This window comes from Stegostoma tigrinum, chromosome 25 (genome assembly GCF_030684315.1).
Source record: "Stegostoma tigrinum isolate sSteTig4 chromosome 25, sSteTig4.hap1, whole genome shotgun sequence".
NCBI classification, from domain to species: domain Eukaryota; kingdom Metazoa; phylum Chordata; class Chondrichthyes; order Orectolobiformes; family Stegostomatidae; genus Stegostoma; species Stegostoma tigrinum.
In genome coordinates this window covers 22,378,669-22,393,086 of record NC_081378.1, presented here as the reverse complement: position 1 = coordinate 22,393,086, position 14,418 = coordinate 22,378,669, and the positions used below count along the sequence as shown (strand labels likewise).

At 40.9% G+C, this 14,418-nt stretch overlaps 1 protein-coding gene across 6 annotated transcripts in view; it reads right to left on the bottom strand.

Moving 5' to 3' along the window:
* The window catches only part of LOC125463092 (plexin-B2-like), a 249,766-nt gene that overhangs the window by 19,949 nt on the left and 215,399 nt on the right, over window positions 1-14,418 (bottom strand). For all 6 annotated transcript variants that reach the window (XM_059654544.1, XM_059654546.1, XM_059654548.1 and 3 more), the window contains 7 exons: window positions 12,884-13,072; window positions 11,968-12,067; window positions 10,749-10,949; window positions 8,405-8,578; window positions 6,358-6,494; window positions 2,455-2,555; window positions 1,328-1,557 (listed from right to left, as the gene is read on the bottom strand). In XM_059654544.1, coding sequence (XP_059510527.1) covers window positions 1,328-1,557; window positions 2,455-2,555; window positions 6,358-6,494; window positions 8,405-8,578; window positions 10,749-10,949; window positions 11,968-12,067; window positions 12,884-13,072 — 1,132 coding nt within the window. The remainder of the gene's footprint in view (window positions 1-1,327; window positions 1,558-2,454; window positions 2,556-6,357; window positions 6,495-8,404; window positions 8,579-10,748; window positions 10,950-11,967; window positions 12,068-12,883; window positions 13,073-14,418) is intronic.

Sequence of the window (14,418 nt, the reverse complement as noted above, 5' to 3'; positions counted from 1 at the left end):
CCAATTCCCTGTAGTGATAAATTAGGATTAGGTTTATGCTGCAGGCTCAGCACCACTAGAAATCAGGTTGAGACCGACTAATCTCAGTTCATGGAGGATTTGTTGTCAGGATAGAAAAACGTACATCACACCAATTCCTGCAAAATTCAAGTTAGGTCCACAGGTGAAATCAGAGCAACACCTCCTGCAACACAAAGTTTCTCCGGCCTTTATACTACTAAGGTGATCAAACATTTATGGCAAATTTTGACTTCAAGATACGGGAGCAGGTTTTAACAGGCTGTTCAGCATAAATGGGGTGGTAGAAACCTCAAAAATAGCTCACTGCCTCATTTGCAAAGGGATGGGACCACCTGCCTGTTTCAGCCAGTAAAATGTTTGATTTTCACATTAAATGGTCCATTGACGTAGTAGCCAATGTGTAACTGTGGTAGAGACCTGGGCAGTACTGCAGTAGAGATATCAGAAGGAATGACATTATATCCATGGCAACGCAAGAACAAGAAATAAGAGCAAGAGAAGACCACACAGCCTGCCAAACCTGCTCCACCATTCAATACAATCATGGATGACCTTACAGTTCAACTCCACTGATTCACCATGCACCCCAAATCCATCAATTCCTGAAACTGAAAATCATGTCTAACATAGCCATAAATGTATTCAATGATGGAGCATCTATTCTTGAGTAGAGAGAGTTCTGACGATTCACAACTTTTACACTAAGAAATTTCTCTTTAACTCAATCTTAACTCATCATCCCATTAGTCAGAGACTGCACACTCTGTTTTGGATTCCCCAGCCAGTGGAAATAACTCCTCATAGGTTACTGTGCCAGGCCCCTTCAGAACCAGGAAAAGTTCTCCACTGGACTCCAAAAGAATAACGAAGTCTGCTGTCAGCTTGGAGCAACTTTCTGCTGGCCGGATTGTCCTCCAAGCTTTGAGATAGTGTGACAACCCAGAGCTGGCAAGTTACAGCACTGCATCTGGAGCCTGCAGGTCATTGTTACTGCGACCCTGACTACCAAACCCATTGTTTCCAGTCGACACAGAACAGAAACATATTTGTACCCAACAAAGTTTTCGTCATTCACTGCCACATCTGTTGTCACTAGACAAGTAACAAAACAAAATGTTACTTAAAGATTGTTACTGCTCATGCACTAAATAATGCATTTGAATCAAGAATTATGCATTGATCGTACATCCTATCATCCTCTATGAATAAAACACAACGTAAGTAATGTATAAAAATCAGGTTCAGCACCAATCCTCATTCTTGTTATTCTTTATACACTGGAAGTTTCAGCTCAAATTAGACTTACATCAATCAAGAAAGATTTGCTGTTCAGCAAATTTGAAAACTGGTTAAGAGCTATCTCTACTGTACGGCGCCTTGCCTCTGGAATGTCCAGTTTGCCTGTTATCATGACATCATTTTCTCCATCCTTTGATGGTAGGAAAAAGACACGATCTGTATAAGTTTTATAATCCAGAAAAGGGATGCCAACATCATTCAGATCATTTGAGTGGTCCTCCATTTCAGTCACCAGGTCTGCAAAAAAAAATTGTTCATCAAAATTAATCCCACAGGTCATCCAATTTATTTCAGATATTTATGAATATTTGATTCATATTGTCATTTGCTACATATAAATCTCATTTAAAAAGCAGTAATTCTACAGATCAATGTTGATACATGCTGTTAAGAAAAATATTTGTGAGCAATGATGCATAAAAATGGTAAGTGCTAATGAATTTTCTTTACACAGTAGTGGTTTGTGCGCTTTAAGTAAGTTAAATGTATTGAAGGTGTTTACAATGCACTCGGTCCACTGTGTGAAATGACTTATTTAAAGACTGAAGGAAATTTAACAGAATGGCATGGAATGACTGGCGTTTATTTCATTGTTAATTATTTTTAATCACACTAAGCAGATAATTGTCTTGACCTGTTTACATGGTAGAGGATTTTGAAAAAACATTTTAAACTGATTTAGCACCTTCAATAATCACGAAACACCTAAATTACTTTATAGCCAATTAAGTACAATAACAATTATAATTCAAAAGTATCATAAGAAATCGCAGGAATCAATTAGCCAATTTTCACACAATAAGCTCCATATTCAGCAATGTGATAATGACTGAGAATCTGCTTTTGTGCATAAAAAACCCCCCAAAAACTGCAGATGCTAGAAATCAGGAGCAAAAACAGAAATTGCTGGAAAATCTCAACTGGTCTGACAGCATGTGTGCATTTGAGTTCTGAAGAAGTCACTTGACCAAAAAATGTTAATGCCAATTTCTTTCCACAGGTGCTGCCAGATCTGCTGAGATTTGCCAGGAGTTTCTGTCTTTGAATCTGCTCTTTTGATGTTGATTAAGGGGTAAGCAGCCTTGAGACGAAGGAAAAGTTCCCCATGATCATCAGGAGCGGAAGCATTTTTACCAGTGAACTCTTTCTTGCATCGATCTCTCACACTCTCCTCAAGACTCTCCAACTGTAGCTGAATCTTCTTGTACTCTCGTTCTGCTTGCTGGCTCTTGCGCCTAAAAACAAAAACAGTACTTTTCCAAAGCTGTTGTTTTTGTCTTTGCAAACAAATATAGTTCTTGTAAAAAGTGAACTTGATACTATTTAACCTTGATGACTCTAAGAACAGAGAGTTTTTGAATCTGGTTTCAATCTTTTCACAGTACCAATTGCTTTCAGGTCAAACAGACTTAAGGAGGACGTGAATCCCTCTAGAGAGGTGATGTGTTGCCTACAGCAAGAATTGTAAGTTGACATTAAATGAGTGACCAATTAGTCACCAATCAGTAGTTAATTCAACAATTTGTTTTGAACTGGAGGACTATGGAAGTGGCAGGAGAGAATGAGGAATCTGTTCACCACCTATTAAGCTACTTTAAGAGCAAATTAATGGTTCAGGGTGGACAAGGCTGGGTTTTCAAAGGTCACAAGGCAAACAGTCTGGTGCATGTTAGTTGACAGTTGTCTGGCTGGTTGCAGAGAGATTTGAAACATTGTTTTAAACAATGACAATGCACTAATTTGTAGGGTGCCTTACATCAATTGAGAACATTAGCTTTACTTGGATTGCATGAACACCTTCCATTGGATTACTGCCCTGAGAAGCTGCCTGCTCTATTCTGCAAGACACTAACAGGTCCCATCATGGCTACTGTCTGAATGTGCTGCTGGTATCAAGTTGTATTTAGTATTAGCATTAGTATTCAAAAATATTGAAGCACGAGCAAATGCAGTTGAGGTGTGTGGTTGGCACCCAGAATTTAACTGGTTTTGAAAAACAAGCTCCAGACTTAGGTTCTATATTCTGGGTTGGCACCCAGTAGGATGTTAGTGTACAGCAGGTGTGGACTTTCCTCTAACAGTACAGATTTTGGAACCCTTCAATTTCCTCATTCTATAAATATTTAATCAATTTATTTATTGGCTGCTGTAAAGATGGCTGTGTTGATGACGGCTTGTATGGAAACCCTGTTGACTTCTACTAATCAGTCAGCAAATCCTGCAGCAGCATCACTTTATTCTTCAAGGTAAGAGGAAAATGATGCAGATAGTGATGTTGAGATAAGCAGGAGATGGCACAACTTTAGAGGCAGTAACAGGTAATCGGAAGATCTACGCTGTCATTCAAATACTCAGAATTACATTTCAACAATAAATTTTTAAAAAGTGGAAATAAACTATAACATACAAAGTAGCTAGTGGAACTTCACTTGTTCCATTCTGTGGAAGCTATGCTTTATGGATGAGCTACTTAATGAAATTAACAGCACCTTTTGCAGCAATTTTCCTGGCTTTACTCAATTCTGTATTTGTGAGCAAGAAGCAGCACGGAAACAGGCCCTTTCGTCCAACTCATCCATGCCGATCATATATCCTGAATTAATCGAGTCCCATTTGCTAGCATTTAGCCCATATCCCTCGAAACCCTTTCTATTCACATACAAATCCAGATGCCTTTTAAATGCTGTAATTGTACCAGCCTCCACCACTTCTTCTGGCAGCTCATTCCATACTCACACCATCTCTGCATGAAAACGTTGCTCCTTAGGTACCTTTCCAATCTTTCTCCTCTCACCTTAAACCGATGCCCTCTAGCTTCAGACTCTGTTACCCTAGGAAAAGACCTTGCCTATTCACTCTACCCACGCCCTTCATGATTTTATAAACCACTGTAAGGTCACTCCTCAGCCTCTTTAGCCCCAGCCTATTTAGCCTCTCCCTATAGATCAAACCCTCCAGCCCTGGCAACATCCTTGTAAATCTTTTCTGAACCCTTGCTAGTTTCACAACATCCTTCCCATAGCATGAAGACCAGAATTGAACACAGTATTCCAAAAGGATCCTAACCAATGTCCTTTACAGCTGCAACCTCCCAACTCCTATACTCAATGCACTGACCAATAAAGGCAAGCACACCAAATGCTGCCTTCACTGTCCTCTGTATCTGCAACTCCACTTTCAGGGAACCGTAAACCTGCACTCCAAGGTCTCTTTGTTCAGCAACACAACCCAGGACCTTATCATTAAGTGAGTAAGTCCTACCCTGATTTGTCTTTCCAAAATGCAGCACCTCACATTTATCTAAATTAATCTCCATCTGCCACTCCTCTGCCCATCTGATCAAGATCCCATTGTATTGACATAACCTTCTGGGCTGTCCACTACACCACTGATTTTACTGTCATCTGCAAAATTATGAAAAATACTCCTATGTTCACATCCACATCATTTACAAAAATGACAAAAAAAGAGTAGACCCAGCATCGATCTTTGTGGCACACTACTAGACACAGGCCTCCAGTCTGAAAAGCAACCCTCCACCATCATCCCTGTCTTCTACCTTTGAGCCAGTTCTGTATCCAAATGGCTAGTTCTCACTGTATCCCATGTGATCTGACCTTGCTAACCTGTCCACCATGCAGAATCTTGTCGAATGGCTTACACATCCATATAGATCACGTTCACTGCTCTGCCTTCATCAATCCTCTTTGTTACTTCTTCAAAACAACTCAATTAAGTTAGTGAGACACTATTTTCCATGCACAAAGCCATGTTGACTATCCCTAATGAGTCCCTGCCTTTCCAAATACACACAAATCCTGTCTCTCAGGATCCCCTCTGACAACTCGCCCACCACAGATGTCAGGCTCGGTTAGTTCCGTGACTTTTCATTACCATCTTTCTTAAATAGTGGCACCTCATTAGCCAACCTTCAGTCTGCTGGGACATTACCTGGAGCGACTGATGATAAATATATCAGTAAGGGCCCCAGCAATCACATCCCTAGCTTCCCACAGAGTTCTAGGGTACACCTGCTCAGGTCCCAGGGACTTATCTACCTACTACCTCCTCTGAAATACAGGTATTTTACAAGATGGTGCTATTTATTCCACCACATTCTCTAGCTTCCACGGCCTTCTCCACAGTAAACACTGATGCAAATTTCTCATTTAGTATCTCCTCCATCTCCTGCAGTTCCCTATACAGGTGGCCTTGCTGATCTTTAAAGGGTCCTATTCTCTCCCTAGTTACCCTTTGTCCTTAAAGTATTTGTAGAATCCCTCTGGATTCTCCTTAACCCTTTTTGCCAAAGCTATGTCACATCCCCCTTTTGCCCTCCTTATTTCCCTTTTAAATATACCTCTGCTGCCTTTGTACTCTAAGAATTCACTCAATCCCTGCTGTCTGTATCTGACATATGCTTCCTTCTTTTTCTTGACCAAAATCTCAAATTTCTAGTCATCCAGCATTCCCTACACCTACCAGCCTAGCCCTTCACCCTCACAGGAGCATACTGGCTCTCATTATCTCATTTTTAAAGGCTTCCACTTTCTGACTATCCCCTTAACTGCAAATATCTGCTGCCCCCAATGAACTTTTGAAAGTTCTTGCCTAATCCTGTCAGAATTGGCCATCCTCCAATTTAGAACTTTTAGAGCCAGTTTATCCTTTTCAATCTATTTGAAACTAATAGGATATGTTCACTGGCCCCAAGGTGCCCCACAACCCCCCCACTACGGACACCTCAGTCACCTGCCCTGCCTTATTTCCCAACAGTAGGTCAAGTTTTGCTCCTTCTCGAGTAAGTACATCCGCACTTTTATTTAAAACCCGCATAGTGGACACCAAAAATAGAAATTACAGACAAGTTTGGTTTGTCACTAAATTGGTGGATTGGTGCACACCAACAATTAACACAGAGGTTACACTACATTCCATGCTACTTTTCTCATGTTGCTGCATGTCAACAGTAGCTATGCATCAAAGCCCAGGCCTAGCCTTTTGTTGCTGTATATTAGCAGAAAACATTCAACATACCTGTAGCAGTAAATAGACACACCAATAATCAACAGCATTGGAATCAGTACAAGTGGCAATATAAGGCCAAGTGGCAGCTGTGCTGGAGTGTCATATTTTACTTTCCCCAGATAGTATTCGCGGTATCCCATTTTAACCTGGTCAGATGACAGAAATTTTTAAAATGCATTCATGTTTTATAGCATTAAACTGAAGTGGCAACAAAATAGAAAACATCTCAGTTAGTGTTTCTTCAAAGTGCACAAATGGCAATTTAATAGTTTCCATTAATAATTCACAAGTGCGAAATCAAGCCAAAAGCTATAATCTTCTAGTCAGATTTAAGTTTGCAGCCATGGAGTTCTGGTTCATAAAGCGAACGGTAGTCTGTCAAGAGCTACAAGCTAGAGTTCAATAGAGCAAAGAAAATAATATGTCACTGTTTAAAAGGATCTCGGGCTTTTCCTTAATGGTCTTGAGTATTTGCTTGTGAAATCCAAAAATAATCCCACAGCCTTGCCACCTTTTCTTAGGCTTGAACTATATAGAATCACTCAATGCTCAAGGTGGCAAAGTCTACTCCCCTTCCCTCTGCTGGTTTTTCTCTGCTGCTTCAAGTTTTTTTTTGCTTAAAATTATGCAATCATTCCCAGAACTATAGTCACGTCTATGCTCCAGCAACTCAGCATAAGGAATTTTCTCTAACCCCTCGCCTCATTCATTAAATGCCAATCAGACTAAACAAACAGAAAATAGTGTTTCTCAAAACCATTCATTACTTGAAATACTTTTACTAATCCTATTAACCTCTCCTTTGATGGAAATAGTCTGGAGAGAGCTGATGAATATTTTACTGTTTTGCTTGACTGTACATAGTCTGTGCTAGAAGCAAGCTTGGTGGGCCAGGTACTCTAGTCTCATTTCTTACAAATTTCTCAGCAGAGCACTGAAAAACCAAACACTTACTCCGTGAAATTGGTCTTCCAAGAAAAGGCATAGAAAGTTTAATTTCTGTGAAGCTGTCTCCAGTGAGACCTTCAAACTTTGCACTCTTATAACTGGCTACCTGGAGCTCCGCTAATCACAACTACCTGGTCCAAGCGACACTGATCCTGCTGAAAATGCTGGCTAAGTGTATGCAAATTGTCTCACCCAACTAACCCAATAGGGCTATATCCTTGGGTTACTGCTTCCACTATAGATGCAGGGAAATCAGCATCATGGGTGTTTGGGTCAATAACAACTTATTCAAATATACAATGATACAGATAACAAAGTGTGGGGCTGGGTGAACACAGCAGGCCAAGCAGCATCTTAGGACCACCAAAGCTGATGTTTCGGGCCTAGACCCTTCATCCGAAAAGGGGGATGGGGAGAGGATTCTGAGATAAATAGGGAGGGGGGAGGCAGACTGAAGATGATAGAGGAGAAAATAGGTGGAGAGGAGAGTATGGGTGGGGAGGCAATAGGTCAGTCCGGGGAGGACGGACAGATCAAGTGGGTGGGATGAGGTTAGTAGGTAGGAAATGGAGGTGCGGCTTGAGGTGGGAGGAGGTGATAGGTGAGAGGAAGGACAGGTTAGGCAGGCGGGGACGAGCTGGGCTGGTTTTGGGATGCAGTGGGGGGAGGGGAGATTTTGAATCTGGTGAAATCCACATTGATACCATTGGGTTGCAGGATTCCCAAGCAGAATATGAGTTGCTGTTCCTGCAACCTTTGGGTGGCATCATTATGGCACTGCAGGAGGCCCAGGATGGACATGTCATCTAAGGAATGGGAGGGGGAGCGGAAATGGTTCACGACTGGGAGGTGCAGTTGTTTACTGCAAACCGAGCATAGATGTTCTACAAAGCAGTCCCAAGTCTCCACTTGGTTTCTCCAACGTAGAGGAAGCCACACCGTGTACAGCAGATGCAGTATACCACATTGGCAGATGTGCAGGTGAACATCTGCTTGATGTGGGAAGTCATCTTGGGGCCTGGGAAGGGGGTGAGGAAGGTGGTGTGAGGGCAAGTGTAGCACTTCCTGATGCAGACATGAACTAAATGAAAAAATGAAAGGTACATACAACAAATTCTGGAAGATCATCATTTGCATCCCGTTTAACCCTCTTAGGTGCTGGCTGCTTTTCAGGTGGAGTACACACGAAGTCCTTCACGGAAAGGGTTGTAACTTTACACTCCTCTGTTCCAATATAAGCTTTCACTTCTTCTGGTGTCATTGCCTCATTCAGACGTTTTCCCTAAGGTATTAAACAATGGAAGTTTACAACAGGGAACAAAAAAAGTAAAATAAGTCATAAACTGAAGCATTAAAACCTTCTGCCTTCCTTTTACATTCAAGCACATTTGAAATTGTCACCAAAATTACAAATTTGGGATTGGATTACACAAGGGTTAAAAGGTGTTATTTCAGAACATCCATCCAAATGGAAATGTGCATGCAACCATTGCAGTTGTTTTTGATATACAGTGGGTAATATCAGACAGCATGCAGAGGCAGGAAATTACAGTGCGATCAGGAAGGAGTATTAAAACAAATTTCTGCTGCTTGGCTTCCCAGAGGTTATGGAAACCTTCTCCAGCATTCTCATTAGACGAGGAAGTGCAGGGTTGCTTACCTGACTACTCTAGGAGGCTTCTGTTTGCCCCCAAAAATAAAGACCTTTCTCTCCGCCCTGCTGTGATTGTCGACCCATTTCCTTCCCCTCCCAGTTGTTGAGGGCCATTCCCAAAAGGTATCTAATAATGGTTTCCAGTAACATAATAAAAGCAAAATACTGTGGTTGCTCTAAAAGCATAGTGCTGGAAAAACTCAGCAAGTCTGGCAGCATCTGTGTATAGAGAAACAGAGATAACATTTCAAATCTGGTATGACTCTTCTTCAGAAATGGTTTCCAGCCTCTGGGTTTCCCTCCAGCCACAAGCCAGGCTGTCAATTTGTATGGTTCCCAAGTGGGAAATTAAGCAAATTGATAGTGAGGTCCTGTCATGTTTGATAGCCTTGCCAAATTGCTCAAAATGTTTTTATCTCCTAAAAACCCCTGATGAAAATATCACAACATTGTTTCCAAATCACACTTTAAAATAGAAAAACCAAAGCAGCAAAAAAATACCTACAGAAAGCAAGAGGCTACATTTCTTCACATTATTATTCCAATGCACAGATGGAATTTAGAGTGTGGGGAAAAAAATCTGTTTACAGAAGAGAGATGTGCAGGTTTCAAATCAAGGACGCAATGCTACAATAGAAACCATATAAAAACCAAGATGCAGCATCCTGTAATACTTCACTTTAAAATCTTTGCTCTTGAAGTTTAGTCACTCTTGTTCTGTAGGCAGACATGGCAATAAGCATGCACAATCTATGGTACCACAATTAACAATGAGGTAAAGTGACCAAAAATATGGATTCTGTCAGCATTAAATGAAGGATAAATATTGCTCGGTACTCTTAAAAACGCTTGAAGGAGTACTATGGAAATGTAATGTCCTGAATGGACAGACTACTATTTAAGTTCTAGAAGTAAGCACCTTCAGTAATAGTGTCTGTATGGTACTGCAGGGTCACAGGCTAAGATATCTTACCCTGCGACCCTGCAGTACCACGGTGACACTGTTGAATAGGGAATTCCAGAATTTTATCCCAGTAATGAATAAACAGTGGTATAGCTCAATGTCAGGGTGATTTGGAACTTGGAGGGGAGCCTGCAGGCGGTAGTGCCAGTGATTCCAAACTTCTACTGTCATTGCCTGTTTCAGCAATGGAGATTGTTGGTGTCAAACGTGCTGTCGAAGAACCTTTGGTGAGTTGTTGCAATGCAGATTGGAGATGGTGCATAATGCTGTAACTGTACTCTGATGGTGAGCCAAAACATTTGCTTTGATCCAAATAATATAGAATTTGAGTGTGATTGGAATCACATTCATCCAGGCAGGTGGAAATAGTTTCATCATAGCCCTGGCTTCTGCTTTACGCATGGCAGACTAGTTTCGGAGAAGCTCCAAACACACTGCAGAATTCCCAGACAGTCTCTATTCTTGTAGCCGCAGTACTTGTATAGTTCTGTTAACCCTTTGGTCAATAGTTACTCTGAGTATGTTGGTTGGCACAGGGTTCAAGCAGTAGTAATGTTGTTGCCTGTCATGGGAAGACTATCAGATTATTTTCCTGACAAATTACTGGGAGATTTCTGGTGAAACTATCGAACCAGATTACAACATTACGTAGATTTGGTGTGACAACCTCCAGCCATTTCTGAGATTGATTATACCCAGTTAAAATCGAACAGAGTGAAGCTAATCCAAACATTCAAACCAATAATACCAGAAGTATGAATGAAACATGTAACACAAGACAATGCATACAGAAGCAGCAAAAAAAGTCTTTCAAAGCTCACAACTAAGAATTACCTTAATGAAGATTGGTGGTTGCTTAAGCACTAACACATCATTTTTAAAACGCTCAAAGACTGGATCCTCTACATATTCAAAGGTTTGGTTTTCATTAAAATTATCCAATATGACAAAGATATAAACATTCTTCTGGTTTGCAGGAGGCGATGGAAAGATGAGCATTGAACTATTCGAACTTTTTAAGGCTTTAGTTTCATTCTGCAAGAGAATATAAAGATTTCACATACAAAATGTATTTCTTCCTTCCAAACAATAATTGCAGTAATATCTACATCCATAATGATAGGATGCTTACATTATTAAATTTGGTTATGTTAAAAATATATATCTGAATGAGGAATGCTAATTATATACTTTGTAAGTAGGGTGCTCCCCTCCTCTGACAGAGAAGAGAATATTGCCACTCAGACAAGATACCCACTGTATGAAGCAAATGAGATCTAGTTGAGAATCCTTGTAGGCACTTTGACTTAACACAATGCTCTAAGGCTTTAGTCATGAATGATTAACCATTAGACAATCTTGTCATCCAGAAGGTCTTGTAGCACAATCAGATAATGTCCCTGCCCCCAAGCCAGAAGTTCCAGGCTTCAAATCCCAATCCAAGAGTTAATGGCACCTTAATAACTTGGTTAAACACGTTGATTACCAACCTGTTAATCCTGCTAATACAGTGGGCAGTAAGAATGGGAGTGTTACCTGGGCAGCCATATTTAATATGATTTAGTCCCCTCAAACTATAGCCTCTGGCAACAAACCAATGACCTATTCAAGACAAATTCTCTAATGGTAATAGACATAAGTATGTGCTTTGCCTGTTCCATACTGTTGTTAGGTATTTCATCCACGTTCACAACTGCATAATGTTAATAATGACACCTCATTTCTTTAACAAGTAGCTTTGGTGCATTTCATATAGCAGATATAATGATATTTTGTAGGCTGTCATTGAAGATTAAAAGAGTAAGAAACAAATATCTGGAAAGAAATGAAAGTCATGCTTCCTTTGTTTTAGAATTCAGAGCCTTATAACAAGTACAAATTGACAAGTTAAAACATGACTCAAGAAACCAAGATGCAGAATTACAAAAGCACTCAATTTCATTTTGGCTTGAGCCTTTCTCCATATGAAATTTTTTCAGCTATTAACTTAATTACATTAGCCTCACTTCTTGAAAATGACTATATGTCAATGTTAATGAGAAACAAACTGTACCTTTTCTACAAGTTGTCCATTCTCCATTACTTTCACTTTCATGATGCGTTTTTGTACAGCATCAAATCCCTGTCCAGTCACTGTGATATTTCTGCCCCCGCTACATTAAGAAAGCAAATTATTTAGCATGACTGACTTATTAACATTGGCTGATGAGAAAAAAAAGAGAGAAATGTTTGTAAGCACATACATAAAAGCATCGAGGGAGTAAAGAAAAATCATGGTATGGGAAATGAATAACTAAAGGAGCAAAAACAAAAGGAAGGCAGACAGGATATTACCAAATTGATTCAAACAACACGAAGGATGATCAATTGTCGATTGATAAATATATTGAAAACAAAGAAATTAGATACATCTACATAAATCTTGTTTTCTACAATTATTTTTGACAAGGTTGTGCTGATTTAAAAATGTACCCCAAAAAATTATTATGCCATTCAAGGCTAACTTGGAATAGGAACCTAAGATTGGTTAGGCAGGTCCCTCCGTTCCTCCACTTAAGAGAAAAGAAAATGGTTCAAATAGTCTTTTCTATCAGGTATTGGCTGGATGTCATACATTTAAAGCTGGTGTACTGTGAACTGAGTAGGGCATACACTCACTGGAGGACAGCAAGACAAATTAGGTTCATAGATTCACACTACAGGCAAATAGTCCCACTCTCACTTCCTTCCCAGCTTTTCATATTTTCTCTCAAATACATAACAGAACCATAAAAAAGCTGGGTGTACAAATCATCAAGTTCAGATTTTGAGTGGGAACAATTGTGTGTTGGCATTCAATACCAGATAGGAGTGAATATTTGAACCAGTGCGTAATGTTCTGAATAAATCAAACGTTTTGTCAGGAAAAGAGGTTTTACCAAAGTTTGATTGGAAACCAGGTTATTTTAAAATAACATGTAGAATATTACCTGTAAATACTTTTTTGTGGATAAACATCTCGGATTACAGGATTAGGGACATATTGAAAAGGATAGATCTCAATAGCTTTCTTTGTGAATTTTCCATAGCGTACAAAAACAGTACAATTTTTGTCACCACTTTTAACAGTTTCATTAAAAGGACCAGTGATACAGATCAGGCTTTCATTGAATGCTATCCTGTAGAAAATAAAAGAAAACTTCAGTCGGATTTTAAAGAAAAATCAAAAACTCATTCTAGAATTTATTATTGGGGAAGACTGCAGCCAACAAGTCACTAAGTACATATGAAAACAAGATTCACAAAATTAATCTAACAATATACATTAAAATAACCCTCAACAGTATGATCCAGAGACACAAGACTTTTTTTTTATTTGGTTTTGAAATGTGCAGGTTGCTAGTTGTGACTATCCCTACTTTGCCTTGAGAAGGTGGTGATGAGCTGCTTTGCTGTATTCAGAGATAATGGGAACTGCAGATGCTGGAGAATCCAAGATAACAAAGTGTGAAGCTGGATGAACACAGCAGGCCAAGCAGCATCTCAGGAGCATAAAAGCTGACGTTTCGGGCCGAAACCCTTCATCAGAGAGGGGGATGGGGAGAGGGTTCTGAAATAAATAGGGAGATAGGGGGAGGCGGACCAAAGATGGAGAGAAAAGAAGATAGGTGGAGAGGAGAGTATGGGACGGGAGGTAAGGAGGGGGTAGGTCAGTCCAGGGAGGATAGACAGGTCAAGGAGGCGGGATGAGGTTAGTAGGTAGGAAATGGAGGTGTGGCTTGAGGTGGGAGGAGGAGATAGGTGAGAAAAGGAACAGGTTAGGGAGGCGGGGACAAGCTGGGCTGGTTTTGGGATGCAGTGGGGGGAGGGGACGAGCTGGGCCGGTTTTGGGACGCAGTGGGGCGGGGGGGAGATTTTGAAGCTTATGAAATCCACATTGATACCATTGGGCTGCAGGGTTCACAAGCAGAATATGAGTTGCTGTTCCTGCAACCTCTGGGTGGCATCATTGTGACAGTGCAGGAGGCCCATGATGGACATGTCATCTAAGGAATGGGAGGGGAGTTAAAATGGTTCGCGACTGTGAGGTGCAGTTGTTTATTGCGAACGAAGCAGAGGTGTTCTGCAAAGCGGTCCCCAAGCCTCCACTCGGTTTCCCCAATGTAGAGGGAGCCATCTTTTCCATCCCCACTCTTGTCTGCCTTCCAGAGAAAGACCACTCTCTGTGTGACTCCCTTGTCTGCTCCACACTCCCCTCCAACCCCACCACACCCGGCTCCTTCCCCTGCAACCGCAGGAAATGCTACACTTGCCCCCACACCTCCTCTCTCACCCCCATCTCAGGCCCCAAGATGACTTTCCATATTAAGCAGAGGTTCACCTGCACATCTGCCAATGTGGTTTACTGTATCCACTCCACCTGGTGTGGCTTCCTCTACATTGGGGAAACCAAGCGGAGGCTTGGGGACCGCTTTGCAGAACACCTCCGCTCGGTTCGGAAATAAACAACTGCACCTCCCAGTCA